General features: G+C 45.5%; 1 protein-coding gene across 1 annotated transcript in view; it reads left to right on the top strand.

Moving 5' to 3' along the window:
- abca1b (ATP-binding cassette, sub-family A (ABC1), member 1B) overlaps positions 1–27,596 on the top strand; it is a 40,736-nt gene extending 13,140 nt beyond the window's left edge. Inside the window, exons 5-49 of the mRNA XM_004571152.4 lie at positions 222–340; positions 6,135–6,256; positions 6,854–7,057; positions 8,262–8,351; positions 11,529–11,769; positions 12,089–12,228; positions 12,330–12,446; positions 12,582–12,776; positions 12,862–13,067; positions 13,614–13,790; positions 13,878–14,100; positions 14,228–14,449; positions 14,529–14,733; positions 14,965–15,078; positions 15,216–15,390; positions 15,476–15,607; positions 15,705–15,982; positions 16,062–16,282; positions 16,542–16,617; positions 16,697–16,947; positions 17,058–17,109; positions 17,187–17,309; positions 17,548–17,696; positions 17,787–17,911; positions 17,996–18,094; positions 18,237–18,426; positions 18,836–18,930; positions 19,721–19,753; positions 19,842–19,947; positions 20,271–20,345; positions 20,886–21,055; positions 21,168–21,345; positions 21,425–21,540; positions 21,671–21,815; positions 21,914–22,037; positions 22,146–22,275; positions 22,375–22,501; positions 23,057–23,119; positions 23,226–23,332; positions 24,110–24,251; positions 24,435–24,569; positions 25,061–25,164; positions 25,496–25,588; positions 25,754–25,997; positions 26,076–27,596. Of these exons, the coding sequence (XP_004571209.3) occupies positions 222–340; positions 6,135–6,256; positions 6,854–7,057; positions 8,262–8,351; positions 11,529–11,769; positions 12,089–12,228; positions 12,330–12,446; positions 12,582–12,776; positions 12,862–13,067; positions 13,614–13,790; positions 13,878–14,100; positions 14,228–14,449; positions 14,529–14,733; positions 14,965–15,078; positions 15,216–15,390; positions 15,476–15,607; positions 15,705–15,982; positions 16,062–16,282; positions 16,542–16,617; positions 16,697–16,947; positions 17,058–17,109; positions 17,187–17,309; positions 17,548–17,696; positions 17,787–17,911; positions 17,996–18,094; positions 18,237–18,426; positions 18,836–18,930; positions 19,721–19,753; positions 19,842–19,947; positions 20,271–20,345; positions 20,886–21,055; positions 21,168–21,345; positions 21,425–21,540; positions 21,671–21,815; positions 21,914–22,037; positions 22,146–22,275; positions 22,375–22,501; positions 23,057–23,119; positions 23,226–23,332; positions 24,110–24,251; positions 24,435–24,569; positions 25,061–25,164; positions 25,496–25,588; positions 25,754–25,997; positions 26,076–26,231 (6,589 nt within the window). The 3' untranslated portion in view covers positions 26,232–27,596. The remainder of the gene's footprint in view (positions 1–221; positions 341–6,134; positions 6,257–6,853; positions 7,058–8,261; positions 8,352–11,528; positions 11,770–12,088; positions 12,229–12,329; positions 12,447–12,581; positions 12,777–12,861; positions 13,068–13,613; positions 13,791–13,877; positions 14,101–14,227; positions 14,450–14,528; positions 14,734–14,964; positions 15,079–15,215; positions 15,391–15,475; positions 15,608–15,704; positions 15,983–16,061; positions 16,283–16,541; positions 16,618–16,696; positions 16,948–17,057; positions 17,110–17,186; positions 17,310–17,547; positions 17,697–17,786; positions 17,912–17,995; positions 18,095–18,236; positions 18,427–18,835; positions 18,931–19,720; positions 19,754–19,841; positions 19,948–20,270; positions 20,346–20,885; positions 21,056–21,167; positions 21,346–21,424; positions 21,541–21,670; positions 21,816–21,913; positions 22,038–22,145; positions 22,276–22,374; positions 22,502–23,056; positions 23,120–23,225; positions 23,333–24,109; positions 24,252–24,434; positions 24,570–25,060; positions 25,165–25,495; positions 25,589–25,753; positions 25,998–26,075) is intronic.
- The last annotated feature ends 213 nt before the right edge of the window (positions 27,597–27,809 follow it).

Below are 27,809 nucleotides of genomic sequence, written 5' to 3'. Positions count from 1 at the left end.
CTTGTTAGGCGAATGTAAACCTTAAACTCTGGAGTTTAGTTAGTCACTGCTTCCATAATAACTAACACTTTAACTGTTTTGAGTGTCAACAGAAATGTCATTTTAACCTGTTTGTTGTTTTCACTGTAAGCTGGCATGTGCCGGGTCTTTCCCTCTGTGTTTGTATGCATGCTAAGAGCTTCTTTGTGGCTCACGTTTGATGTTTTACTTTTATTTTGCAGAATTTCTCGCCTTTTCTCGGACGCCAAGAAGATCCTCCTGTACAGTCAGAATGATAAAAACCTTGAGGGCTTCAAGGAGCTGGCTCAAGCCCTGCAGGTGCTGCAGTCCAGCCGCTCAGGTAGGACACGCAAAACGCAACCCTCACTGTGTGGGGATGAGCTCAGATCAGGGTTAGCGATGCAGTTTGACTTTGTTTGATTTCGCTAATCTGAGCATCAGTGTGGTTTGGAGTGATAACAGACATATCAGCCGTAATCACGTCATCACAAATAAGAAATACACAATGTAGATAAAAACTCAAAGTGTTTAAATGGCTAAAGTTCCAGCTACGAGGTGTATTTATAGACATGTTCTTGTTTTAATCTTAACAACCTGCACACGGCAACAAAGATTAAAAAAAGGACTTTGCCAGCTTTTGGATAAGAAAAGTAAAATCTTACTGTGTCAACATGACCATAGTAATAATATTCATTATTATCATTTTTAAACTGTATAACAGAACAAATGCAGAATTTAAAAGAAGTAGAACATTTTCTTTTAACAGCCAGCCGGTGCCTAAATGTGAAGGTTTTATCGCCATTCCTTTAACAGAGGAACCTAAAGGCCAAAATGCATGCACTTATTTTGAAAGGTAATGTTGTAAAAACACAGCAGAACCCTAAAACTGGTCACCTGGGCCCTGATTGGTGTTAAGAAGTTAAACTTACTGAGACTTCAGGCCAGATGAGAGCCTCGGAAACCAGCCACATAACACCCATCTTCCATATTTCTGTGAGAACAGTTCCTCGTGCAAAACAAGGAAGCTGGAGGCAAAGGTTTAAACATTTCTTGTGCTGATTTTATGGCAGCTATAGGACTTGGTCTTTTCAGACTTTTGAGACGCACCTGATGAATTCCTTAACCCCAGGTTACCATGTTAGAGGAGAAGATGGACTGAAGTTATCACCTAATGCTGGCTACATTGGTTAGCAAGCTTCATCTATAGACTGTACAGTAGGACACAAACAGTTAACAGACAACTTGGACGCCGTATTCATACAATTAAGCTAACAGCAGCCATAATATTGGTTGGATAATTGTATAAAAATTAAAAAACTGCTGGAGCCTCGAGTGGACGTTAGAGGAACTGCGGCTTTTGAAACTGGAGCGTTAGCTTTTATTTTTTAGCCCCAGAGGTTAATGTTTGGAGAGAATGCCTTGACTAACCCTACAGTGTAATTCATAAACCTGTGAGTCATGACTGTCGGCAGGCTCTTTTTTTGAATGCCACCTTCGTCAATAAATCATCTCTGAGATCAGCTCGCTGAAGGAACCTAACAGCTAGCGAGTCTTTGCAGAACCTCTCAAAGGTCAGCAGGTTTTTAGGAGTCCTTTCTCTGCCGCAGGAGTTTTCAGGCTCGCTGAACAAAAAGAATTTCTCTCTTTTGTGCGTTAATTTGCAGCTTTGGCTCTCTGTGGGGGGCGTTTGTTTTCCCTACCTGCACCGACCTGCCGGCTCTCTTGCTTCTCCTCCCTGTTGATTGAGCATCAGCACGTTTCTGCTCTTTATTCCCTCTAATCTGATAATAAATGAAGCAGTTTTATTGGTCAGGAGGGCGATGGTGTGATGAGGGGGCGGCATGACACGCTGCAGCAGGTTTACCTGCTTACCTTCCAGGTGAGCTCACCTGGTTAGAGGGCAGCAACCAGGATTCAGCAGTTCTCAGGAAACTTCATAGCCCGAGGCCTTAGAAACAGATCTGCGAAAATGCAAATGTTTCTCTGCAGGAAAGCGACCTTTAACGGTTTGTTCAGCACCAATAAAACAGATTTTCATCTGACAGACAATTTTCATGTCAGTTTTAAATCTAAAGCAAGCATAGAAAGCTAATCAGCTAATTCTCAAGCTTCAAATGAGCCAAGACCTCCAACGTTCACATCGAGGCGTTAAGGCTAAAGACCGCACAACGAAACACACTGAAAGTTTTTCCTTTGTTTGTTTTTTTCTGGTGGTTTTTATAGTTTGTTTTGTCACTTTGTGTTGTTTTTGTTTGTCTGTGTTTGTGTCCTGGTTTTTGTCTCTTCATGGTTAATTCGTTGTCTTTTTGTCTGTTTTTGTCTCTTTTGTAGTTGCTTTTTGTCTCTGTATGATATTTTGTTTCTTTGTATCCAGTTTTTGCCTCTTACTGTTTGATTTCTTCCTCTTTGTGTTTTTTTTGTCTTTGTTTTTGTGGTGTTTTTATTTGTCTGTGGTTGTTTTTTGCCTCGTTATGCTGGGTTTGTTGTTTTGTTCTGTTGTTTTTGGTCTTCTGTTTTGGTTTGGTTTGTTTTGTATGACATGGGGTTTTTTTTGTCTCTGGTTTATTTATTTGTAGGGGTTTTTTTTGTCATTTTGTGTCCTGTCTTTGTCTCGTGTTGGTTTTCTTCTCTTTGTATTTGATTTTTGGCTGTTTATGTTGTTTTTGGCTCTCTGTAGTTGGTTTTTGTCTCTGTTTTGTTTTTATGGTTTTGTGTCTTATTGGTTTTTGTTTCTTTTTATCTTGTTTTTGCCTCTTCATGTTTGTGATTTGTGTCTGTTCGTGTTATTTTTTTTCTATGGTTCCATGGGTTATTTATTTGCCACTTTGTGTCCTTTTTTTATTTTTATGTGATTGTTTTTGTTTCTTTGTATTCAGTTATTGCATCTTTCTATTCAATTGTTCCCTCTTCGTGTTTGATTTTTTTCCACTTTGTGTTGTTTTCTCTCTGTTGTGGATTTTGTCTTTCGGTTGTCATCTGATCGCGAGCGGTCACTCCACACGCAGTTTTCTGATATTAACACAACTCTCTTCTGACTCTGCTGAGGGGGGTAGAAGGGTGGCAGCAGGAGCCGATTCTGATTGGCTGGCCCTGTGGCCCCTCCCCTGCAGGTGGACTGACAGGGTCAGCGTACATCGTGCATGTTCGCGACGCCCTGTCGTGTTGGGTTTTCTGCTGCTCGGCGCCGTCCCGCAGAGCGTCACTGAGTTCAGATGTGTCCCTGCAGCTGTACAAACATGTAATTCAGAGTGCCCTAATGGGGGTCCACATCAGACCTGAACCTGGATTGGGTCGCTGCAATCATCTCACATAACCATTACTGTACAGTTTAGCAGCTGACTGTTAGTTCCTCTGTGGATTAAAACCCATCCGGCAAGCTTGAAGTCATGAAAGTGGAGGACTCTTTGAACATCTTTAGTTTCTGAAACACTATCAAAAAGTTCAAACATGATGAGCGGCAGACAAGAACCAGTTTTTTAATGTGGTACCGGAACGTGGTGGTGTGGTGGTTTAATGATGGCGAGTTGTGATTGAAGCAGACGGGCTTCTCTGCTGGAAACTGCTTCTCATTTGACCAATCACATCACTGCGAGCTGCTGATGTCAGACAGCTGGACCTGTCCTCTGACCCATCACTAACACTAACTGTAGTAACACTCAGTCGGCTTTTTGTCCCCAAAGGGCCTCTATACCTCCGCTCATCTGAGCACAGATGAACACCACATGATTGTCGCCTTCGAGCTGAAACAGGAAAATTAATCATCGATTGATTTATTAGAGACAGATCAGAGAACATATGATACTTCCTCGGAAAAGACTCGCTTTTACGGCAGTCCTACCTGAACTTGATCTGTTCAGGGTTCCTCCTGCTCGAGCAGGAAGTGAAGCGAGTAGCTGATCTGGGCTGGCACTGAAATCAGATTGAGGCTGAGGAGTGACGGCTTCTGATTTTAAATAATTTCTTTCACAACAAAATCACATAAATCATAAATATGATCTCCGTATTTTAGCTGAACATGCTGAAGTCTGCAAACATGGAATGAAAAGTGGAAAATTTAAACAGATAAATGGTAGATCGTCCAGGCTTACAGAAGCTTGTAAACCATAAAGTTGTGCTACGTGAGATAAGCGCAAAGACAAAGTGCATTTAGTGAAAATAATAAGCTGTCACACAAAACTGGACTAAAAGAAAACGTAAAGAAAATTGTGTGGGCTGTCACAACCCAGCGTACTCCTAGTGTCAGTCCCAAGGCCAGATAAGTGGGAGGTTTGCGTCAGGAAGGGCATCAGGCGTAAAATCTGTGGGAAAGCAGATGTGCAGATCCATCCATGGCGACCTCTGGGGAAAATAAGGAAGCAGCCGGAAGTACCTGTACTGTCCGGTCCAAATATGGTCGTTTGTGACAAACCTGTAATAAAATATGAATATAAAAAACCAACATGGCACGAGCCAAGTTACTAATGTTAAGTCACTTTGAGTGAGCTAAGGTAACAATTGTGTGACAGCACAATGGCTTTGTCCATGTTTTATAAAGTCTGTGAATAGAAGGGTACAAATATTAATTGGATGTATGAAAATACAGATCACATCTTGGAAAATAAGAAGTGAAACAGGAAAATGCAGCAGAAGAGGGATAAAAAGATATGCCTCAGTTTGATGCTCTCCTGCTGATAAACAGAGTGATGAAGGAGCCGATTAATAACGGTGACGTCGTTCTAAGCTGGAGGATAAAAGCTTCTGAGGAAGCTCGACGATGCTTTTATTGAATTTTAGGGTTTCTGATGGAAGCTGGCTGATGGATCAGCAGCCGCATTTTACCAGTTAGAGCGTTTCTTCATGGATGTCCATAAAGCTGCAAATAAAACCAATCGATCGATACATTTCTGTGGTTTGCTGATGTTCAGCAGGCTGGAGGCAGGAGGACAGCAACGACTGTAATCTTGGATGATCCGTCATCTTAAATCTCCATGTTTTGAAAGAGTGAAGCAACACAGGCAGAGAAGCTTCACACGTTAGCTTCCTGTTTGTTTCAAATGAATGACAAGAGAAGCTCCCCTCAGCCTTCGTTGCAGCTGCCTGTTCAAACCTGCAGAAGAAGAAGAAAGGCGCAGGGAGGGGTGGGCATGTATGCGTGCGGGGGCATCATGCAAAAGTGCATCCAGCTGCTGTGATGGAGCTGAGTGGAAAGTTTGACCTGCAGGCGTGTGTGAGCACGCAGGTCGAACGAAGAGCAGCGATGACGTAACAAAGACTGAACGTAAAGCCCACTTGCAGCCGCTCGGGTACGGACGTGCCCCCGACAAGCCCAAATATGGTCCGAACGCCTCCTCAGGCCGCAGTTATAGCATCTGTACTAGGGCTGAACGATATATCGCATTTGCGATAATATCGTTCAGCCCTAATCTGTACCTTCACTAAAATGATTTCAATCTGACTTTCAGATTCAAACTGACATCAGATTAAAATAGAAAATCCAACCACAGTAAACGGACCATTAACAATCACTCCAGCCGTCCAAATCCAAACACATAAAACCTCTCAATCGTCTGGGATTATTGGTAGTTCAAATATCTGTCAAAGGTTTTTATTGCTGTAGCAGTCGGCTCTGTTACCAACAGTCACACCTGTTTGTTTGTTTTTTTTATTTATTTTAATCTCAGATCTGTGTTTTTGTGCAATTGAATTTTTCTCATCGCAGCTTTTTGGGGTGTTTGAGGAATTTTGTTTTTCAGGGATTCCTCACAGTTTACTTACCAATGTCATAAGAACATAGAGGAATGTCTCTGTTTAATGGCCTGACTGTTACCTGTTAGTCTTTCTCCTGCACCAATCACGAGTCAGTGGTGTGTCACCTGAGAGGCCTAAAAGCTTGAATGAAACCAATGTTTTATCAGCCTGTCTCGTTCTCAGCTTGGACAGATTTTAGTCAAACCGAAAGCAGAGATGTCATTTTAAAAATGTGCTGGGGGAACTGCTTCACCCTCTCCTCTGTAAAAAATTACACAATTGCTTTGTGGCCACAAATACGTTCACATTTAAAAGACAAAACCCTCTGATTTACTGGAGGAGGAGAAGGAGGAGTCAGGTTTCTCTGACCTGCTCTGTTTTGTCTGTTTTTGTTTTTTCTCCCACAGGCTTCAAGTTGAAGCATTTCCTGCGAGACAATGAGACTCTGTCGAGTTTTCTGTTGAGGAACGCCTCCTTCCCCGAACACAGCGTCCAGCAGATCACGGAGGCCGACATAAACCTGCAGAAGGTGAGGAGGCATTCTGCACATGCTCAGTCTGTGAGCCCTACATGGATACGGGCAGCTGGAGGAATTTTACTCCAACTTTCATTCATGAGAAAACTAACAGTGTGGAGTAAAACCATCCACAATATACAAGATAAAAAGTTGACAGATATCAGATGAAAGTCTGAAAATATAGGTAAAATTTAAAAAATATATAAAATGCAAAGAAACACAACACAGTATGGAGTAAAAGAAGAAGAAGAAAGTGTCAGACTAAATAAAATAAAAAAATAAAAAAATATGCAATAAAAGCTGGAATATTGTGAACCGGTGTACAGAACACAAGAAAGAAAAATGCAAATATGAATTAAGTGGAGAGGTGGAATAACAATAAGGAGGAAAAGTTCGTGAATGATTAAACACTTGAAATAGAATTTGCTAACTTGCAGAAAATCTGCAGAGTATATGGAATAAAAGACTGAAATGTTGGAGTACATGTTACACAGTAAAACATGAAATAAACACAATGATTGAAACTAATTTCAGAATATTAAAGTCAGACTATATGAAGCGAAACCTGAAGATAAAGAAATCCCTCTTTGGCCTCTGTTTCTGTCTCAGGTCCTCCTCGGGGGGTTCGGGGTCCACCTGAGGGACATGTGTCCCAGGAAGGGGGGCAAGCAGAGCCTGGAGGAATTTGTGACGATCTCGGACAAACAGGTGTCGGCGATGGTTCAAGAAAAGATCTGCCAGGGTCTGCCCGCCTGGCTCAACCACGCCGAGGAGCACTTTCTGGACAACTTGGACTTCCTCAAACCCATCCGGGTAAATACGGCCCTGCTAATCCACTGATATGATTCATGTTTTGCTCATTTAAAGCAGGTTTTTCATCCAGAAACTTTTAGAAACTTTTTCTCCCAGTGTGAAACCACCTCCTGCAGCGTTTCAGCTTATCCTGTATGAACACATTTCAAATCGTGACTTGTCTTCTTTTCTGTTAAATACTTTCTCAGATATAATGATCCTTATAGATGTCAAACACTTGAACTGGCACACTGAGCACTTTTTAGCCCCGAGTTCTGCCTGCAGGTGTGTCTTTCAGGCTGCCTCTAACATACTTTAAATAACAAACTTGTCTGAAAACGTGAATTTTACACTGGAATAGTCCAAAGGCATTTTTTCCTCCCCCCCTCCATTCAGGTGACACAGCAAAGGTGTGCTGGCGTGTCCTCAGCATATTAAATGTGTGTGTGTGGGAGGAGGCGTGCCTCGGCCTGTCCCAGCTCTTTACAGTCTCAGTTTTCGTAGCCCGGAGACCAGTTTTAAAGAGTTTGAAGGATTCAATGCAGCCATATGTCACAAGAGGCCTCAGCCTCTTTTGTGTGCAGAAATCTACGAGCACTTCGAGTGACTGCAAAGCTGAAACCGTGCGAGTTTCCACAGCAGCACAGAACGAAGTCCGTGAAAATCCAGCAGCCTCGTCTCAGAGAAGTCATAGGTGTTTAGCTAGTTATCAGTTATAGGAATCTTAAACAGAGTGAACTAGACTTAAAAGCCAGATTTTAGGGGAAAATCCCCCACACATGCCCATTATTGCCGTGCATTTATCTCCAGTTATGACACAGCAACTTTTAAAACTTGATTAAAAATCAGACAAATGACAACGTTCGGAGAAAAGTGGACAACACGAAAGCAAAGAAATGTTAGATACTCAGAGACAGAGGAGTGAAATCGTCACAAATATGAGCCAAAAATAAACAACAGCGAGCAGAGTTCAGGTGATCTGCTAGAAGTGCAGAACACCTAAAGAGTTCAGTTTGCTGGACGAGTGCTAAATCTGTCTGTTTACAGGGTCCAGAGAACGTTCGTATGATGACTTATGTCATCACTCAGTATCTTTCAACACTGCTAGGAAGGTCTCTGTCTCATCTGACTGTGAAACATGTAAAAATAAAAATAACTAAACTGAAGATATTATTTATTTCAGCCAAGGTTGAGCTGAAACTGAAAATGTCTCTTTGTCTTTCAGAGGGACGTCAGGGCTGACCCCGAGGCCGTCCAACAGGTCGCCAGGGCAACCGACAACCTGCTGGATAGTCTGGGTTCACTGGCAGTTGAGGTAAGTCATCAGCAGGAGCTCAGACCTTTATTAGTACGATTAATATCTCAGCAGCCGTGTTATTGGTTCACAGGTCCAGTTCAGACACTGAGGTTTAGCTTAGCATAAGCTAGCAGCTTAAACCACCTGTCAGTCAAAGAGGCCACTCCCCTTTCGTATCAGGCTCTGAAGGGGTTTATTTTTGCTTTAAATTGGCCTCTTTGGGGACTGGCTCACTGCTGGAGCCTCTGGTGGACATTAGAGGAACTGGAGCTTTAGCTTAACCTTTTATCCCTGATGGCTGATGCTTGATTCAGGCTGATGCAAAGATCATCAGTCAGTTTTTCTTTGTGTCTTTTCATCATGTGCTTTTAATGATGGTGTTTGTCTCACGAACAAAGATCTGGGCACAAAATATCACAGTCAGCTTTTTACTGGACATGCGCGTCACCCAATCGAGTCTTCCGGGCCACGTCAGCACCATCAGGGGCCACTGGGTTTACTTGGCAGCTCCGAGTGTCTCTGCGAGTCTTTGTGTCCAGATAAAAGCAGTTTCCCTGCAGCAGAGACAGACGAGTTCCCAGCTGAACAAAGACTCAAATGTCTCAGTGGGTTTTTACTTCACAGCCGCCTCAGGAGGAGAAAGCATGAGTCCGAACAAACAGCAAACACTCAGCGTCCGTCTACGTCCTGCTGAGACGCTGAAGACCGCAGATGGCTGCATGCAGCCTTTAGTGACCATGTTAGAGGTCACAGAGACACTGAGGGGGCTCTGAAAGCTGCATTGTGTGGCAGAAAGTGGTTTGCGACACATCTGCAGCTCTGCAGAGCCTCCAGCCTGGGATTACAGTGGGAATAGACTGGAAATAAAGTTTGAGTGGGAGACTGTGGTTGGCGTGAACAGTTTGATAACCAGAGTAAAGTTCAGTTAGACTTCCCCAGATTGTTGTTTTTTGCCCCGAGGTTATCACACACTTTAAAACACACAGTACACACAATCGCTCTGTGGGCTAAAGTGAAAACATGTGACAGTGTTTTTTTTTGGTTTGTGCAGGCGCTGAGTCAGGGACAGGATGAGTGTGATCCTGTGAAAAAGGGATTTAAGATGGGCATTATTGAACTGGCAATCCAGGAAATTACAACATTTAGTTTAAAAAACCCAAACAGCTAAATAACTTTAACAATCTTATCTCCTTCGTTCTGCTTTGTTCTCATGGTCAGAGAGGAAGTGTTTTTCCCAGCACTGCATTAAAAATCATGTGATGAAGAAAGAAGAGACACTCAGCTGTGATGGGACCATTAGAACAAAACCCATTTTACATTTTCTGTGAAAAACTCCCAGTTTAAAATAACTTTATTCAAACATCTGGAGCTCCATCTGTTTGATAGGATCCCAGTCATATGAAAAACACATACAGTGTCTCCCTGTCCACAGGTAAACACGTAGTTTACACGCCCACGCTGTCAAAACCTGACCTACTTTCAAGCGTCTCAGCTGTGAGGTTTAAAGGCGATATGTACGGGATCTGATGATACGGCGACAATAAAGTAGTCCTTGTTTTACTGCCTGGTTAATATATTTATTTGTTTAATCAGTTCATAAAAGAGTGCTTTGAACAATAACTTTACAGCTTTAACATGAATGGTGAAACATGCCTGTCTGAATTTCCCAGAGCCCAGGGGACACACTATAGAAGCACTGACAGCAAAGGCTGGGGACAGTAGAGAAACAATAAACATGCTGAGGACAAAAATGGGAAACCCAGCGTAGAAATACTGGAAACAAACTTTAGAGATACTCGACACATAGTACTCAAACTTTTGCAGATAATCCGGATAAATATTGAAGAGGTGGTGGGGACAAACTGAAGAAATACTGGGACAAAACTGTAGACATATTGAGGACATGTTTGGGACAATAACTACCCTTTTCCTCAGATTGGAGCTGCAGCAGTTTCACTTCTGCTGATGCCGCTGACCTAAAGTAACCTGCGGCTCTTCCTCTTTGAGGTCCCTTCCTCCTGAGGCAATAAAAATAATAACATCTGAAGCTCCCTTTACCTTTCCTCTATTGGTACTTTTTTAATGCTCATATTTAGATTCTGCCAGCAGGCACCAAAACTCCTGTGGTGTTCCAGTCAAATTAGAACCTTTTCATTTAGAAGAAACTCACATTGTTACAGAAGAATGTGTTCTTTCTGGTTCCTATTTTGTGACACACCTGGGGAACATCTGTGAGCTTAAAAGGACCTAATTACCAAAAACAGGTGAAATAGCAGAACTGGAAAGATTTTGAGTCAAACAAGCAAAAGTTGATGCTCAAATCTGTAAATCTGTTTGGTTTATTCTCCTTTAAATGAGATATTTTTAGAGACTGAGCAGACACATAAATCATGATGTGGTTTAAGGACCGAATGATTAATCTGTGAGCAGAAAACCAAACTGCTTAATGAGTTATCAGATATTTTGGTTAAAACTGTGAGACTTTTAAAAGCTACTTCAAATTAAGCATGTGGACCTTAAACCTTGGTTTTTTTTACATTAACTGGATCAGCTCTTTGCATCTGAACTTTTGCTTTGTTACATCACTTTTGTTATGATATGTATAAAATTAGTCTGAGCTTCAACAGGAAGCGCAGCCAGACACGAGTTTACTGTCAGCAGTTTTTAGCTAGGGGAGAGTTCAGCTTCATTCTGTGATCCATTTTTAGCATGTTCAGTTTTTAACCTTCGGCGAATGTCTATAATTCCTGAGTTCAGACTCTTTTTAAAGTTTATTTCATTTTTAATTACGCATTGTTTTCCACTTGAGCCTTAACTTTGATATTTTTCATTTATTACATGTTTATATATTTCAATTTATAATTTTTATGTAAATCTAGCGCTGGTTCATAACAACAGAGAGAGAACCCAAACATTGGGTCAGGGAGGAGCATCTGCCTTGACCTGAGGGGTGAAGGAACAGAGAGGAGAGTGTAGATAGACAGGGCAAAACACAAGCTACAGTCAAGTGCAGACAAAATGTAACATTTTGAAGAGGGAAGTGGATGCTCAGTGCATGATGGGAAGTCTCCCATCTCCTTGAGCATATAGCAGCGTAAATTAAGGGAGGGTTCAGGGTTCGCGTGATCCAGCTTTGGCTATCAGTCCAGTCTCCCTCGACCAGTCTGACCAGTATCTTCTGTCTTGGGTCTACAGTTGGCCAGTATGAAGAGCTGGATTGATCTGAGGAATGAGATAGTCTTCCTGACGCAGAACGCCACGTCGTCGCCCAGCACCATGTACCAGGCCGTCTCCCGGATCGTGTGCGGTCACCCTGAAGGCGGCGGCCTGCAGATCAAATCCCTCAACTGGTACGAAGACAGCAACTACAAGGCTCTGTTCGGAAACTACAACAGCAGCGAGGACGAGACGGCGTCGCTCTATGACAACTCCTCCAGTGAGTCCTCGGGGTCATCCTCGGACCTTCCAACCCCAATGAAGCTTTTGTATTCAGTAGACAAACATTCAGCTAATACAGCCCATGTCAGAGAAACTAAACTCTTGCTATATAACAGCCTCCTGTGAACAGATATATGTCCGAGTCCAAGAATAAAAACACTGAGGTGGACATGAGCTATTATGTCCACTTCAAGTACTCTAGGTGCTTTTAAAGCCAGACTCTGATACTTCTGTATTTATTTTTCTTTGTGTTATCGTGATTCCTGAAACATGCCTGCTACATGTATGTGGTAACCTCCATCACGTGTGTGTCGTAGCTCCGTACTGTAACAGCCTGGTGAAGAACATGGACTCAAACCCCATGTCCAGGATGATCTGGCAGGCCCTGAAGCCCCTGCTGTTAGGGAAGCTCCTGTACACCCCCCACACGCCCGCCACGCAGAAGATCATCCACGAGGTATGATGTCACTTCCTGTGCAAAAGCTCCAGACTGCAACTGATTGGTCACCTTTAGCTAGTAACCCAGGGTAAAAAGACTCATGTCTGTGGTGTGTTTAGGTGAATCGGACCTTCCAGGAGCTCGGTGTGTTCAGGGAGCTGGGGGGGATGTGGGAGGAGATAAGGCCCAAAGTCTGGGACTTCATGGAGAACAGCGAGCAGATGAACGTGATCAGGGTAAGCAAGCTCCGCCCACCACCTCACGTGTTCTTCATCATCGATGTCTTTCTAACTCATCTGCTTTATTTTAGACAAAATGTTCTCATACCTTTTCTTTTTTCCTTTCTTCTTTCCTTCCTATCTTTCATTCAGACTCTGCTAAAGAACAACATCACCGCCAGAGTCTTCCGCGCTCAGCTTGCTGACACGGACTGGACCGTAGAGGACATCTCCAACTTCCTGTCCAAGCAGGCAGATAACCAGCAGCCACCAGGCAGCTACCTCACCTGGAGGGATGTGTTCAACGAGACCGATCAGGCCATCATGAGCATCTCCCACTTCATGGAGGTCAGTATCCAAGCATGCAGGGAAACTGGCTGTAGTTGGTGTGCACAGATCACATGACCGGATCTGTGTCTGTCTGTATTTTAAGTGTGTGAACCTGGACAAACTGGAGCCGGTCTCCAACGAGGAGAGAATGGTGAACGTGTCCATGAAGCTACTGGAAGACAGGAAGTTCTGGGCAGGGATTGTGTTTCTGGATGTCCCTTCCAACGCCACAGAGCTACCTCCCAAACTCAACTACAAGATCAGAATGGACATTGACAACGTGGAGCGGACCAATAAGATCAAAGACGCGTAAGGAGCCACACACACAGGCAGATAAAAGTGTCCTGTTCCTCATTCCTAAATTCCAGAATTTACTCCAGTAAAGCCAGCACAAATAGTTTATAGGTGGGTTTGTGTACGGTCCGTGTGAGGACTCGCCTCTCAGTCAGCAACAGCCAGGACATCCCCGTAATGTAAAGCATTTAATTTCTACAGGTAAAAACTGTATCTGGCAACACTGTAGAGAAAGCATAAACAGTATGTGGGTGAAAGGTTATCTGATGCTCTGCAAACCAGAGTTTTAGGTTTGTTTTTTAAAATTAATTGGAGCAAATTTTAACACTTAACTTATAATAATTACATTTTTACAACAACAGTTTTTTTTAATGTACTTTTAAGTTACAGACCTTGCAATGCAAAATAATGCATTTGAGGTCTAAATTGACAAAGTCATGGCCTTGGCTCCTTTGCTTGAGCATTACCTTTCTTTCAGTCTTGTACTGTTGCTTCTGTAGCTCTTTATCACATCCTGCTGTTTAACTAGCAGCACTTCCTGCACTCTGTCCTCCTTCTCAGATACTGGGACCCGGGTCCTCGTGCCGACCCGTTTGAGGACATGCGTTACATCTGGGGTGGGTTCTCGTACCTTCAGGACGTTATTGAGCAAGGCATCATCAGAGCGGTGACTGGCACCAAGGAGAAGACGGGAGTTTACATCCAGCAGATGCCGTACCCGTGTTACGTAGATGACATGTGAGATTATTCACATCATTTCCCAGGTTTGGTCCCCTCCTCGCCGCTCTCGGTCTGTAACCCCGTCCTTCCTGTCCTCTGTCTCAGTTTCCTGCGGGTGATGAGCCGCTCCATGCCTCTCTTCATGACTCTTGCCTGGATGTACTCAGTGGCCATCATCCTGAAGAGCGTGGTGTATGAGAAGGAGGCTCGACTGAAGGAGACTATGAGGATCATGGGTCTGGATAACGGCATCCTGTGGTTCAGCTGGTTCATCAGCAGCCTGATTCCTCTGCTCATCAGCGCCGGGCTGCTAGTGTTGCTGCTCAAGGTGACGACTAAAAACCAAAATACATAGAAAACAGTGTCATTAGAAAAACAGAGCATCCACACATACACATCTCCAAGAATGCAATATTAATAATGTCCCATCTCTTCTTCTCGTGGTTCCTGTGCAGATGGGGAACCTCCTGCCCTACAGCGACCCCGGCGTCATCTTCCTCTTCCTGGGGTCCTTCGGTGTGGTGACCATCATGCAGTGCTTCCTGCTCAGCACGGCATTTGCCCGTGCCAACCTCGCCGCCGCCTGTGGAGGAATCATCTATTTCACCCTCTACCTGCCATACGTGCTCTGCGTCGCCTGGGAAGAGTACATCGGCTTCGGGACGAAAGTCTTCGCTGTAAGGCTGCGCATCTTTTTCACAATTTTAATGTTGTGATGTGATGGGGCGAGTCACATGCCCACCTCTCGCTCTGCAGAGCCTTCTGTCCCCTGTGGCGTTCGGATTCGGCTGCGAGTACTTCGCCCTGTTTGAGGAGCAGGGAGTCGGTATCCAGTGGAAGAACCTGGTGTCCAGCCCACTGGAGGAGGATGACTTCAGCCTCCGCACCGCCATCATCATCATGTACTTTGACTCCTTCCTGTACGGAGTCCTGACATGGTACCTTGAAGCCGTGTTTCCAGGTGAGAGCTTTTCTTCTTCGTGTGTTTATTGAACTGCAGTCATCATTATTTAGCATGCTACAAGAAGTAATTGTTAGTTATACATTATTAACGGTTATAATCAACACATCCTTTGAATAGCTCATCCCCAGTTCTTCAAACTATCGATCAGTCCACAGGCTGTTTGTACACTGACCATGAAAAATCTCTGATACACAACAAAGACTCCATAAAGCACGTTCTGCTCCTCAGGTCAGTATGGGATCCCTCGGCCGTGGTACTTCCCCTTCACTAAATCCTATTGGGTTGGAGAAAAGGACGGAAAGTCCAACAAACTCCCACTGAATCGGAGAGGAAACCCCGGAGGTGAGATTACTGTGCTGCGAAGCTCCAGAACTTCCTCCTAAAAACCAACAACTGAGTTCTCTTTATTTTTAAACAGAGTTTTTAATGTGAAAGAGACTTCCTGAACATTGCAGTAAGATGTGTCTGCATGTCTGCAGCGGTGTGCATGGAGGAGGAGCCGGCTCATCTGGAGCCTGGAGTCTACATCGAGAACCTGGTGAAAGTTTACCGTCATGGTAAGAAGCTGGCGGTGGATGGACTGACGCTCGGCTTCTACGAGGGACAAATCACCTCCTTCCTGGGACACAACGGAGCCGGAAAAACCACCACCATGTGAGTCCGAGACACACCACACTGCTGATACAGATTCTGCCACAGGTCCTGGTGCAGGTAACATCCTCCTCTCTTTTCCCTGCAGGTCCATACTTACTGGCCTGTTCCCACCTACCTCTGGCACTGCCTACATCCTGGGCAGAGACATCCGGACAGAGCTGAGCGCCATTAGGCAGAGTCTGGGAGTCTGTCCACAGCACAACGTCCTCTTCAGCATGTGAGTGCTTTTCCTCAACATGCTTGTTATGCTGTCTTCGCTCCGTCTTTACCTCGATTGTTACGTGACCTTGCTCATGTTGTGGCACCTCTTGCAGGCTCACGGTGGAGGAACACATCTGGTTCTACGCACGGCTCAAAGGCTTGCCAGAGGAACGCGTGAAAGGTGAGATCGAGCAGATCCTGCAGGACACAGGGCTGCCGCACAAACGCAACTGCAGGACCAGCACTCTGTCTGGGGGCATGCAGAGGAAGCTGTCCGTGGCCCTGGCCTTCGTCGGGGGGTCAAAGGTTGTAATCCTGGACGAGCCCACAGCCGGCGTGGACCCTTACGCCCGCAGAGGAATCTGGGACTTGCTGCTGAAGTACCGTCAGGGTAAGGTTCTCCCAGATTGGTCAGATTTTAGCTACTCTCTTCGTTTTGACTGGATTTTTAACGTTGGGTCTCATTTCAGGCCGGACCATCATCCTGTCCACTCACCACATGGACGAGGCGGACATCCTCGGCGACCGCATCGCCATCATCAGCCACGGGAAGCTGTGCTGCGTGGGCTCATCTCTGTACCTGAAGAACCAGCTGGGGACCGGCTACTACCTGACGCTGGTGAAGAAGAACCCAGAGCCATCACTCAGCTCCTGCAGGAACTCGGCCAGCACCGTCTCCTTCACCAAGAAGGTCTCTGTAGAATTTATTTACTAGTAATGCTTAGCTCTGCAGTTTTCAGTAGTATATAGGTCTTTCTTTACACTGTATTCCAGTACGATTGATTAATTTTCAGCAGTTTGTCTGTTAGTGAAAAGTATTTTTGCAGTATTTTACCTTTACCGTGTAGTTGTCTCCTTATAGTATTTTTCTTTAGCATTTGGAGTATTAATTAGCATTATTAATTCCTGTGCAGTAGCAATACCTTAAAGTAAAACCATTTGTGTTTTAGGAGGAGGAGTGCGGCTCAGTCAGCAGCAGCGACGCAGGACTCGGCAGCGAACATGAAAGTGAGGCCGCTACCATCGGTGAGCTCTCTGTTCCCACAGAGCGTTTGATTGGTTCGCTGTCCGGTGGATCTGATTTGTTTTGTGTCTCCGTCTTCAGAAAATGGCCCAGCAGCATCCACCTGCAATATCCCCTTTGTACCCCCGGACGTGTCGCTGGTTTCTGCCTTGATCCTGCGTCACGTCCCCGACGCCCGCCTGGTGGAGGACCTGGGACACGAGCTGACCTACGTCCTGCCGTACAGCGCTGCCAAAGACGGAGCCTTCGTGGAGCTCTTCAAAGACCTGGACACGAAGCTTTCCGACCTCGGCATTTCCAGCTACGGAGTGTCGGACACCACCCTGGAGGAGGTGGGACACATTTGAGTAAAACTGATTTGTGAAGCATTCTTCTCGGTGAATCACCGTGAAGCATGAAAACAAAAGTATGACATTAGTTTTAATGTTTTATGTCACTTTAGATTTTCCTGAAAGTGGCTGAAGACAACGGAGTCGACACCGAAGTGACCTCAGGTGAGGAAGGAGTGATGTCTGACTGTGACATATCAAAATAAGAGCCTGAAATCACATTTCCAAGTTTTTTTGTTTAGACGGGACACTTCCTGTTCAGAGGCGGAGGAGGACTCATGCTTTCGGTGGAGGAGACCCTCAGAGCTGCTTGAGACCGTTAACAGATGATGACAACGATGACTGCAATGATTCTGAAGACCAAGGTACAAAAAAAACACAGCAAAGCAAAATGTATTCACAGAGAGTTACAATGGGATAAAATACCAGGGGCGCAAAATTCAAGGGAAGAAATCAAAAGACTGGAATTTCAAAATAAAGCGCCAACTGTACAGAGTAACGAGTGCAAATATGAGAAGTTTCTCACTTTTGTTGTCTTGTAACATCCTGTCTGCGCACTCTCAACGTTTTCTTATTTGATCATGTGACCTCGTTTCCTCTCAGAGTGCAAAGAAACCGACTGGCTGAACTGTACTGACGGTAAAGGCTCATATCAGGTGACAGGCTGGACTCTGAGGAGGCAGCAGTTTGTTGCTCTGATGTGGAAGCGGTTTCTGTATGCCCGGCGCTCCAGGAAGGGCTTCTTCGCTCAGGTATGCCGTCGCCAGCGATAAAAACCCGCTGCTGCTTTCTGATCAAACCGGCCTGCTGCAGCTCATCGGGGAAAAAAATCTGTGTTTCAGATCGTCCTTCCGGCCGTGTTTGTCTGCATCGCTCTGGTCTTCAGTCTCATCGTGCCGCCGTTTGGAGTTTATCCCAGTTTGGAGCTGCAGCCGTGGATGTACCAGGAACAAGCGACCTTCATCAGGTACACGACTGCCCTGAACTCTCACTGAGTTATCCAGAGGTATTTCCTGCGATCTGACTGTGGTTGTGTTTTTCGTCCTCTCAGTGATGATGCTCCTGGAAATGCCAACATGCAGAAGCTTTTAGATGCGCTGCTGAACGCTCCGGGATTTGGGACTCGCTGCATGGACGGATACACGAACCCGTAAGAAACTTCGACACCCTGAGCATTACATTCACTTTAAACTAGTCTTCATCAACGTGTGAGCGAATCAGCTTTTACTCACCTGAAACCTCACTACATTTTTTTTTCTACCCTCTGTCTCTTCCTCTCCTCCTCCCTGTAGAGAGGCACCCTGTACGATGGGCGATGAGGACTGGTACACTCCTGAAGTTCCTGAAAGCGTCCTGGAACTCTTTAGCTCCAGAAACTGGACCATGGACGATCCCTCTCCAGCCTGCATGTGCAGCTGCGATGGCAAGAAGAAGATGCTGCCAGACTGCCCGGCTGGAGCCGGAGGTCTGCCCCCACCTGAGGTCAGAGCACGGGGAGTGGTGGGCAGATACGAAAGGAGGACACACACATTCAACCTCTATGGGATGCTCGTTTTACACCCAGTCAACTTGCTAATTAACCTCATTAGCTGGCAGATGTTCCAACAATAGGTTTTTAGTGTAATCGTTTTTTTAGCTGTAATAACTTTATCAAAGCCACTTTGAGCTCTCTGAAGGGGAATTTCTGTAAGCTTAGAAAAACTTTGAAAAGAATCACCTGAACACACTTAATATTAAATTAGTTTTAACATAGTTTTTAAAAAAAAAAACGCTATTTTGTGCATTTGGCCCAACTTTAGTCTTAGATTTACCTGACCTAAGCCTGACCCACCTGTGTGCAGCACCCTGTGAAATTGTGGTTAAATAAAAAGGGACTCTTCCTGTCGTTCAGATGAAGCTGAGTGAAACGGACATCCTACAGAACCTCACTGGGAGAAACATCTCCGACTACCTGGTGAAGACTTACGCTCAGATCATTGGCAAGAGGTAAGACACACTCAGAGGACTCACCTGCTCTCACACACACACACACACACACACACTCAGAGGACTCACCTGCTCTCACACACACACACGCTCAGAGGACTCACCTGCTCACACACACACACGCTCAGATCATTGGCAAGAGGTAAGACACACTCAGAGGACTCACCTGCTCTCACACACACACTCAGAGGACTCACCTGCTCACACACACACACACACACACACACGCTCAGAGGACTCACCTGCTCTCACACACACACACACACTCAGAGGACTCACCTGCTCTCACACACACACACCTACACACACACCTACACACACACACACACACTCAGAGGACTCACCTGCTCTCACACACACACACACACACACACACGCTCAGAGGACTCACCTGCTCTCACACACACACACACACACACACACACACACACACACACACACGCACACACGCACACACACACACGCACACACGCACACACACACACACACACACACACACACACCTACACACACACGCTCAGAGGACTCACCTGCTCACACACACACACACACGCTCAGAGGACTCACCTGCTCACACACACACACACGCTCAGAGGACTCACCTGCTCACACACACACACACGCTCAGAGGACTCACCTGCTCACACACACACACACACACACCTACACACACACCTACACACACACACCTACACACACACCTACACACACACACACACGCTCAGAGGACTCACCTGCTCACACACACCTGAACACAAGCCAGACTGAAAGTTTTTTTCTGTTTTCACAGCTTGAAGAACAAAGTCTGGGTGAATGAATTCAGGTCAGTGTCTGGTTTTATTTTGAAATCATAAACACCATCTGTTGGTCATTTGTAGGTGCTCAGCTGTTTTCTTTTGGTATTTTTACAGGTACGGAGGCTTCTCATTGGGTGCCAGGAGCACTCAAGTCCTCCCTCCGGCTAACGAGATCGACGACGCCATAGAGAGAGTCCGAAAGATCTTTGAGTTAGAGAAGGTCAGTCAGAGAGAAACATGTTTGACTCATTGCAGCTTTTATTGTCCAGACATTCCTCCAAGCTGTCGGGTTTATTACAAAGCAGACGTTTTACTAAAAACACACCGGCTTCAGGCTCGACTCACAGGCTGATGAACTCAAAAGACAATTACACCATCAGAATCTAAGTTGAGATGGTGGATATATTTTAGGTCAGAAATAATTTATCTTTAGTCTAATGAAGTTCATCAGAGGAAAGCCAGTCCACCTGTGTGATCCAGAACCAGCCCTTGGTTCTTTAAAGGGAAAGTAAGACTTTGAAATGTGACTGCTGTTTCCTGCAGGGAGCCGCTGCAGATCGATTCCTGGACACTCTGTCTGGCTTCATCAACGGTCTCGACACAAAGAACAACGTCAAGGTGAGAACACATGGTGGCGCCGGCCTCAGGAGTATGACTGCAATAATAACTGTAGTATTTTCAATGAAGGTCTGTTTGGTCTTTATACTATGAATTAGCGTTCCAGCATTTCGTGCTTTATATCAACAGGAGATATTAAGACAGTTTTTTCAGGGTTGGGAAACACTTAAGTTAAAATCGTTTTATAGTTACATTTTTTCCAATTATTGAAATCTAATAATACGAGTGGACTTTTGTGGACTCAACATGAACGTGCGGCAGGTAAATTGTGTGGTTTACAGACAACTTGATGTCATTTTTCTTTGTTGTTTTGTTTGTAATGTAATATGTTTTGATTTTATTACTAATTACATGTTAGAAACAAAACCATCAGTCCTTCAATCAAATATTTGACTCACTTCACCCACTGACAGCTGAAAGAGTCAGTTTAGTCAAACCTGCGGATTAAAACTGGTCATTCACGGCTCTGTTGGGAGGAGGGGACGCCAGCTAACCTGAAGAGGCTGTTCACTGGTTTGTCCTTGAATCCTCTCTCCTCAGATCTGGTTTAACAACAAAGGCTGGCACAGCATCGGTGCCTTCATCAACGTGATGAACAACGCCATCCTCAGGGCAAACCTCCCTCAGGGGAGAGACGCCAGCAAGTACGGCATCAGCGCCGTCAACCACCCGCTGAACTTGACCAAGGAGCAGCTGTCCCAGGTCGCTCTGTGAGTGCACACCTGAACGACACACCTGTCGGCAGTCTTTGTTTGCACCTCAGTCCTCTTAACCCCCCCTCTTTGTCTCTCCCCACCACCTCCTTCTGCTCTTCATCTCCAGGGTGACGACCTCCGTGGACGTCCTTGTGTCCATCTGCGTCATCTTCGCCATGTCCTTCGTGCCTGCGAGCTTCGTGGTCTTCCTCATCCAGGAGCGGGTCAGCAAAGCCAAACACATGCATTTCATCAGTGGCGTCCATCCGCTGCTCTACTGGACCGCCAACTTCATATGGGACATGGTGAGACCCGAAACAAGTGCCCCTGTGTCCTGTGTGTTTGTGCGCTTGGGTGTTTGCTGATGCCTGCTTGTCTCTGCAGTGCAACTACATCGTCCCGGCAACGCTCGTCATCCTCATCTTCATCTGCTTCCAACAAAAAGCCTACGTATCATCCACAAATCTGCCGACCCTCGCCCTGCTGCTGCTGCTCTACGGGTCAGATACTGCAAAATACTGCAAAGTACTGCAGTGTACTGCATGCTGCCACTGTATCATACTACATCAGAGAGTGACACCGAGCCAGTTTGTGCTCTAACAGAAACCTTTGTTTTCCTTTTTCTCCCAGCTGGTCAATCACGCCGCTCATGTACCCGGCTTCCTTCTTCTTCAAGATCCCCAGCACGGCGTACGTCGTCCTCACCAGCGTCAACATCCTCATCGGCATCAACGGCAGCATCTCCACCTTCGTCATGGAGCTGTTCGGAAACAACGTGAGTCCTCACGGACGCCGACGCTAGATTTTAAAACGATTCACAGATCGAATGAAAATAAACCCGAGAGCAGCGGTTTGACTTTCCATTCTTTTCAGGAAATCGGAGGAATCAACGACATCCTGAAGAACGTCCTCCTCATCTTCCCTCATTTCTGTCTCGGTCGAGGTCTCATCGACATGGTGAAGAACCAGGCGATGGCCGACGCCCTCGAGAGATTCGGTAGCTTTCCAGTTTCTGATCGCAGCATTTATTTATTTGTTGTCTGTAGTCAGTCAGCGTGATGTGAGGCTGTTGAATGGCTCTGTGAACGCTGTGGTCGTGTTCCAGGTGAGAACAGGTTCCGCTCTCCTCTGGAGTGGGACATGGTGGGAAAGAACCTGCTCGCCATGGCTGTGGAGGGAGTTGTCTTCTTTTTCATCACCGTCCTCATTCAGTACAGGTTTTGCATCAAACCCAAGTGAGTCAGCACACCTGGATCGCTTCATTTCGTCTTATGTAGACCAGTTTGCAGGAAAGCCTTTATGAGCACCGTGTTTGTGCGTCTATGTGTGTGCAGGCCGGTCAGTAAGCTCACCAAACTGGCACCTCTGGGTGAGGAGGATGAGGACGTGGCCCGAGAGAGACAGAGGATCGTCCACGGCCTCGGACAAGGAGACATCGTGGAACTTCGGCAGCTGACGAAGGTGCAGATTTTTATCCAACTTGTTTTTTCCACCTGAACCAAACACACAGTCAGAGGCTGAATGACGCTGATAAACTATATTAATGAAACAAAGCAAGTACTTCTTAAGAGCTGTTACCCAACGCAAGGAAATTTTAACACAGCTTTTCCAAACATCTGGTTTTATTTCAGATGCTTACGTTATTTTACTTTCCACACAGAAACAGAATTTTTTCACCAAAACCAGAAACTACCAGGGTCAAGATGATTAGCCCCCATCCTAACAGTCAGTTTTGTTTAATTTTTGCAGTCGTTTCTTGTAGTTTTTAACAAGTCTCGTGTACGTCTCCTGAGCAATCCCAGCCCATTCTTCTTTTGGGAACTTCTCAGGCTCCTCCTCAAATCTGGAGGAGCCTGAGAAAGAAAACCTAATGAGTCACTCTCTCTTTCTCCCAGATTATAACAAATCTGTTGTTGTGTATGTGTATTTTTATGATGCTTGTTAATCTTTATTGGAGATTGGAAGTAGTTTAATCCAAAGTAAATGATTCGTGACCGAGTGAACTGTGTCCTGCAGGTGTTTAAGAGGAAGGAGAAGCCGGCGGTGGATCGACTGTGTGTCGGGATTCCTCCCGGAGAGGTGAGCTCGATCTGCAGTCTCATGTTTCAGTTCAGCCTCTAAAACCAAACCATCACCTTCATAAAAATTAACCTGTGAATGGTGATTTTAAAATGTGCGTCCTCAGTGTTTCGGCCTCCTCGGTGTGAACGGAGCCGGAAAGACGACCACCTTCAAGATGCTGACGGGAGACACCATAGTGACCAGAGGAGAGGCTTTCCTGGCTGGGAAGAGGTGAGGTCAAAGGTCTAAGCAGCTCAGAGCTTATTGGAGCTGAAACTTTCTGGGTTGTTGTTGTTGTGTGTTGGAGTCGGGGATTGACCTGGTTTCCTGCAGATTTATTCTGAGGATTTAGTTCACTGAGAACTCATTTCACTTCACGTGGTTGGGCCTTAAAATTGGAGGCCATAAGTCGTACGGTAATTAAATAATTTAACCTCATTTTAAAAGAGAAGGTAGGACGATGTGTGACACGTAAAAAAGTTTCAAAAAAAGTTTCAAACAAGTGAAAGATCTCTGGATCGATCCTGAAATCTCTTTGGGGTTGTATCAGGAAGAACATCTAAGGTAAAAATCATGGATTTAAAATCTGTGGAGCCAGCCGCCATGTTATTCCAAATCATGAACACTGATTAATTAACTAAAGACATGAGCGTCTTCATCTCTGAGGGCTTTGTCTTCTCGTGATTTCTTCTGACTGTGCAAACAGAACCTGAGCTGAAGCTTTAACAGCCGAGCAGCTCATTACTCGCTGCTCGGATCCTCGTTCAGCAGCTCAAACAAAGTTGCTAAAACAAAGCCAGGAAGTTGCTCCATTATTTTATAATTGTCAGCAATTCACGTGCAGAGCTGCGCAGTGTTCCCTGCAGGGCCTTCGCCCTCACACACCGTCCTCCATCCACCAAAAAGTCACACTAGGCACAGGTGCAGTGGTGGGACAGCAAGAGGATTAATCTAAATTTAAATTAAAGTATTTTTCTGCTCTTCATGCTAATATCTGTGTGTTTGCAGCATCCTGCGGGAGATTGACGAGGTGCATCAAAACATGGGTTACTGCCCTCAGTTTGACGCCATCAACGAGCTGCTGACAGGAAGAGAGCACCTGGAGCTGTACGCCATCCTAAGAGGGGTGCCTGAGAAGGAAGTGTGTGACGTGAGTGTAAACACACTGCCAACAGACTGCAAACACTCAAAAGCACAAAGCAAACATGCACTGCCAACACACATTGTAAATATGCAGTTTTAAATAATAAGACACCCTGAGCAACACACTGCTGTGCATCTGCTGCCCATGATAATGCTCATCGTGATGATTCTGCTGCTGTTTGATTGACAGGTAGCAGAGTGGGGTATCAGGAAGCTGAGTCTGGTCAAGTATGCAGATAAAGCAGCTGGAAGCTACAGCGGAGGAAACATGAGGAAGCTGTCCACATCCATGGCTCTGATCGGAGCGCCCCCTGTAGTGTTTCTGGTAAGATGCACCTCACTGCCTAACTTTAGTTAAAGGTAAAACTAGATTGAAGTAAGATTCAGTAAGATCACCACGAGGGGCATCGAAGCAGAGCCACAGATTCACCGCAGGGGTCAAGACTGCAGGTTTTTCCTTTAATTTGTCACTCGTCTTGTAACTGAAGAAACACGCTGTTGCACAACAGCAGCAGAACCAAGGCAGCCAATCACAGTGCAGATGCTTAACAGTAGGATTTGTGTGTGGGGGGGTGAGGTGGAGTTGGAAGGGTGGAGGTTGTGTAATGGGAAAAGGATTTAAAGGAGTTGCTGAGGAAAACAGGAGTAGGAGACGGGAAGGTCTGAAGCACAGAACAACGAGAGCCGGTGCTTTGTCAGGTGCAGGTAGAGGAGGTGTGGCTACAATGACACTCCTCCCCCTCCTCCTCACCTTTACCTTCTGCTTCCTGCTGCATCTGTGGGCCAACCTCAACCTGGCTATCCTACTCGTTACAGGACGAGCCGACCACGGGTATGGACCCCAAGGCCCGCCGAGCCCTCTGGAACTGCATCCACAGCGTCATCAAGGAGGGCCGCTCCGTCGTCCTCACCTCGCACAGGTAAACACGAGGACAGGCGGATGGTTTCATGGTTAATGCGTCCTCATAGTGGGTCTGCCAGTCGCTCAGTTTAGTTGGTAGAGATTTTGAAAGGTTGAGACATGTTTTTACCATATCTGTAGAACATTTTTGGCACTTTTATATTTCCAGTTCAGATTTATCTTTATTGATTCCAAAATTGCTCACTGTCATCAGTGACTAATCCTTTGGCTGGTGATAAAAACAGTAATAGATATCTACAAGCACAGCCAAACATATGTTAAACAGTCATCGTGACACCAGCTGGCGTCCCCTCTGCGTGTGCTTACTAAAGCGGCTGTGTGTGTTTCAGCATGGAGGAATGTGAGGCTCTGTGCACGAGGATGGCGATCATGGTGAACGGCCGGTTCAGATGTCTCGGCAGCGTCCAGCACCTGAAGAACAGGTAGCGCTCACTGACACACGACAGCAGCTACATTTAAACACATTCATCCTCCAAATCCAGCTTTTTAAATTGATCGGTCAGAGAAGTTTGTGCTCAGAGAGCCTCTAATGTGAGTTTATTTTAAATGAGTATCTTCAGTGTTGAACTCCCGGTTTTGTGCCTCAGGTTTGGCGATGGGTACACCATCATCCTGCGGGTGGCGGGGCCGAACCCCGACCTGCTGCCCGTCATGAAGTTCATTGAAAGCGAGCTGAGCGGCAGCACGCTGAAGGAGAAGCACCGGAACATGCTGCAGTACCAGCTGCCGTCCTCGCTCACCTCGCTCGCTCACATCTTCTCCATCCTGGCCAAAAATAAAGAGACGCTGAGGATCGAGGACTACTCCGTCACTCAGACCACGCTGGACCAGGTAGAGACTCGCACGCACCTAAGAAGGTACTAAGGGGGTGTGGCCTGCAGAGGCTCTGACTGATGTTTGTACTTTCAGGTGTTTGTAAACTTCGCGAAGGATCAGAGCGACGACTATCACTCCAAAGACAACTCTGTGAGGCGGAAGGACGTCGTCGTCATCGACCTCCCGGTACTGAGCTCGACCAGCGGAGCCTCGCATGATGGTGGCAGGCTGTCGGAGAGCGTCATGTGACCGCACTGTGAGGCTGAAGCTTCAGCCTGGACTTGACCCGCAGCAGAGAAGACACCTACCTCTTCTCTGATGTCACACTGATTTTTAAAAAAAATGGCGGTGGGCGGAGTCACCTGCTGCCTTATGCCAGTCAATGCAAATGATTTCCTCTGGAGGCGAGGAGCGCTTTGCCGACAACGCCGACTTAAACACTTGAACGAGTGCCTTCAGACCTCCCGCGGCTCCGAGACTCTTCTTCTCTTCCTGATTGAATGCGAAGAACGCGAGCGACTGTTTTTGGTGACAAACGATGAAGAATCCGAGGGCTGTTTGAAAAAATAAAATCACACGTTTAAAAAAACAAACAAAACAAAACAAAAAAAATTTGATTCCGTTTCTACTGTCAGACTTTATTTATATGTGTAGTGAAAAGAGACATGTGTAATTTGTTGTTTTATTTTGACAGAGTCATTAACTGTTTCCTGTAGTGTTTAACTGCCAATCAAAGCACCTGATACAGAGGAGACATGTACTGATTTTTATAGTTTTGTTTTTTAAAGAAAGGATACTAAGAAAAGCCGTTTTGTGAGTTTGGGTGTGAAACAGTGAAATACCTCATCAGCTTCTGAAGCACACTACAGTATTGATGAGCGGCCTTGCTGATCGATCGGCGAGCTGCTAAAGGTGACTCTCTGTGACTGCAGCACTTGAAGTGTTCAAACACCATCAGTTTGTCTTTGCACTGAAATCAAACTTGATCACGTTTATTGACCGTGCGGCTGATGGATGAAGAGCTGTTACGACCCGAACAACCAGGATTAAACTGAAAAAAATCTCCTGCCTCCACCCGGCTCTTTACTTCGCTCTGACACACACACACACACACCCACACACACACTCCTCTCTTAGGTTTTTTAAATCACTAACAGTAAAAAATGAATTCAGGTTTGGAAAAGTTCAGTTTAAAAAGCAGAATCAGTTTTTCTGCCACTGAATCTCACCCAGCAATCCTGAACACCACCTCTGTGAGGTATTTTGACCATATCCCTACAGGTAGGAGGCTTCTGAACACCTCCCTATCCCCACAGATGACTGGGAGGTGGTGTGTGGGGAGAGGGCAGTAAGGACGTCTCTGCTTAGACTGCTGGCCCCACTGATCTGAACCCGGATAACTGGCAGGAAGATGGATGGATGGATCCTGATGAATCTCCTCAGACCTCTCATATACACTCATGACTAAAAAAATGTTTGTGGAAACAAAATTTGTGCCACTATGTTCTTTATTATTATTATTTTTTACATGTTTCTATGATGTAGTGAAGAACAATCGTGAGCATTTCATGTTTCAAAGGCTTTTATTAGCAAATAAATCAAATTTCAAGCAAAGACTTCTTCTGCTGCAGTTCTCTGTGACGTGCTGGCTATCCGTGCTGATCAGTTTGCGGGTTTCTGCTTGTCCACCCACTTTTTAAGGAAGAACCAAGTAATGTTACTGTTCATAATCCATGTGGCCAAAGGTTAAAGGCCCTGAGGTGGACATGCATAAAAATAAAGTCTAAACTGTAAAGACAGAATTCAGATTTACACAGTTTGAAGTTT

Source organism: Maylandia zebra, linkage group LG2 (genome assembly GCF_041146795.1).
Source record: "Maylandia zebra isolate NMK-2024a linkage group LG2, Mzebra_GT3a, whole genome shotgun sequence".
Classification (NCBI taxonomy): Eukaryota; Metazoa; Chordata; class Actinopteri; order Cichliformes; family Cichlidae; genus Maylandia; species Maylandia zebra.
Note: the sequence above shows the minus strand (reverse complement) of the source record. Positions and strands in the feature narration are given on the sequence as shown.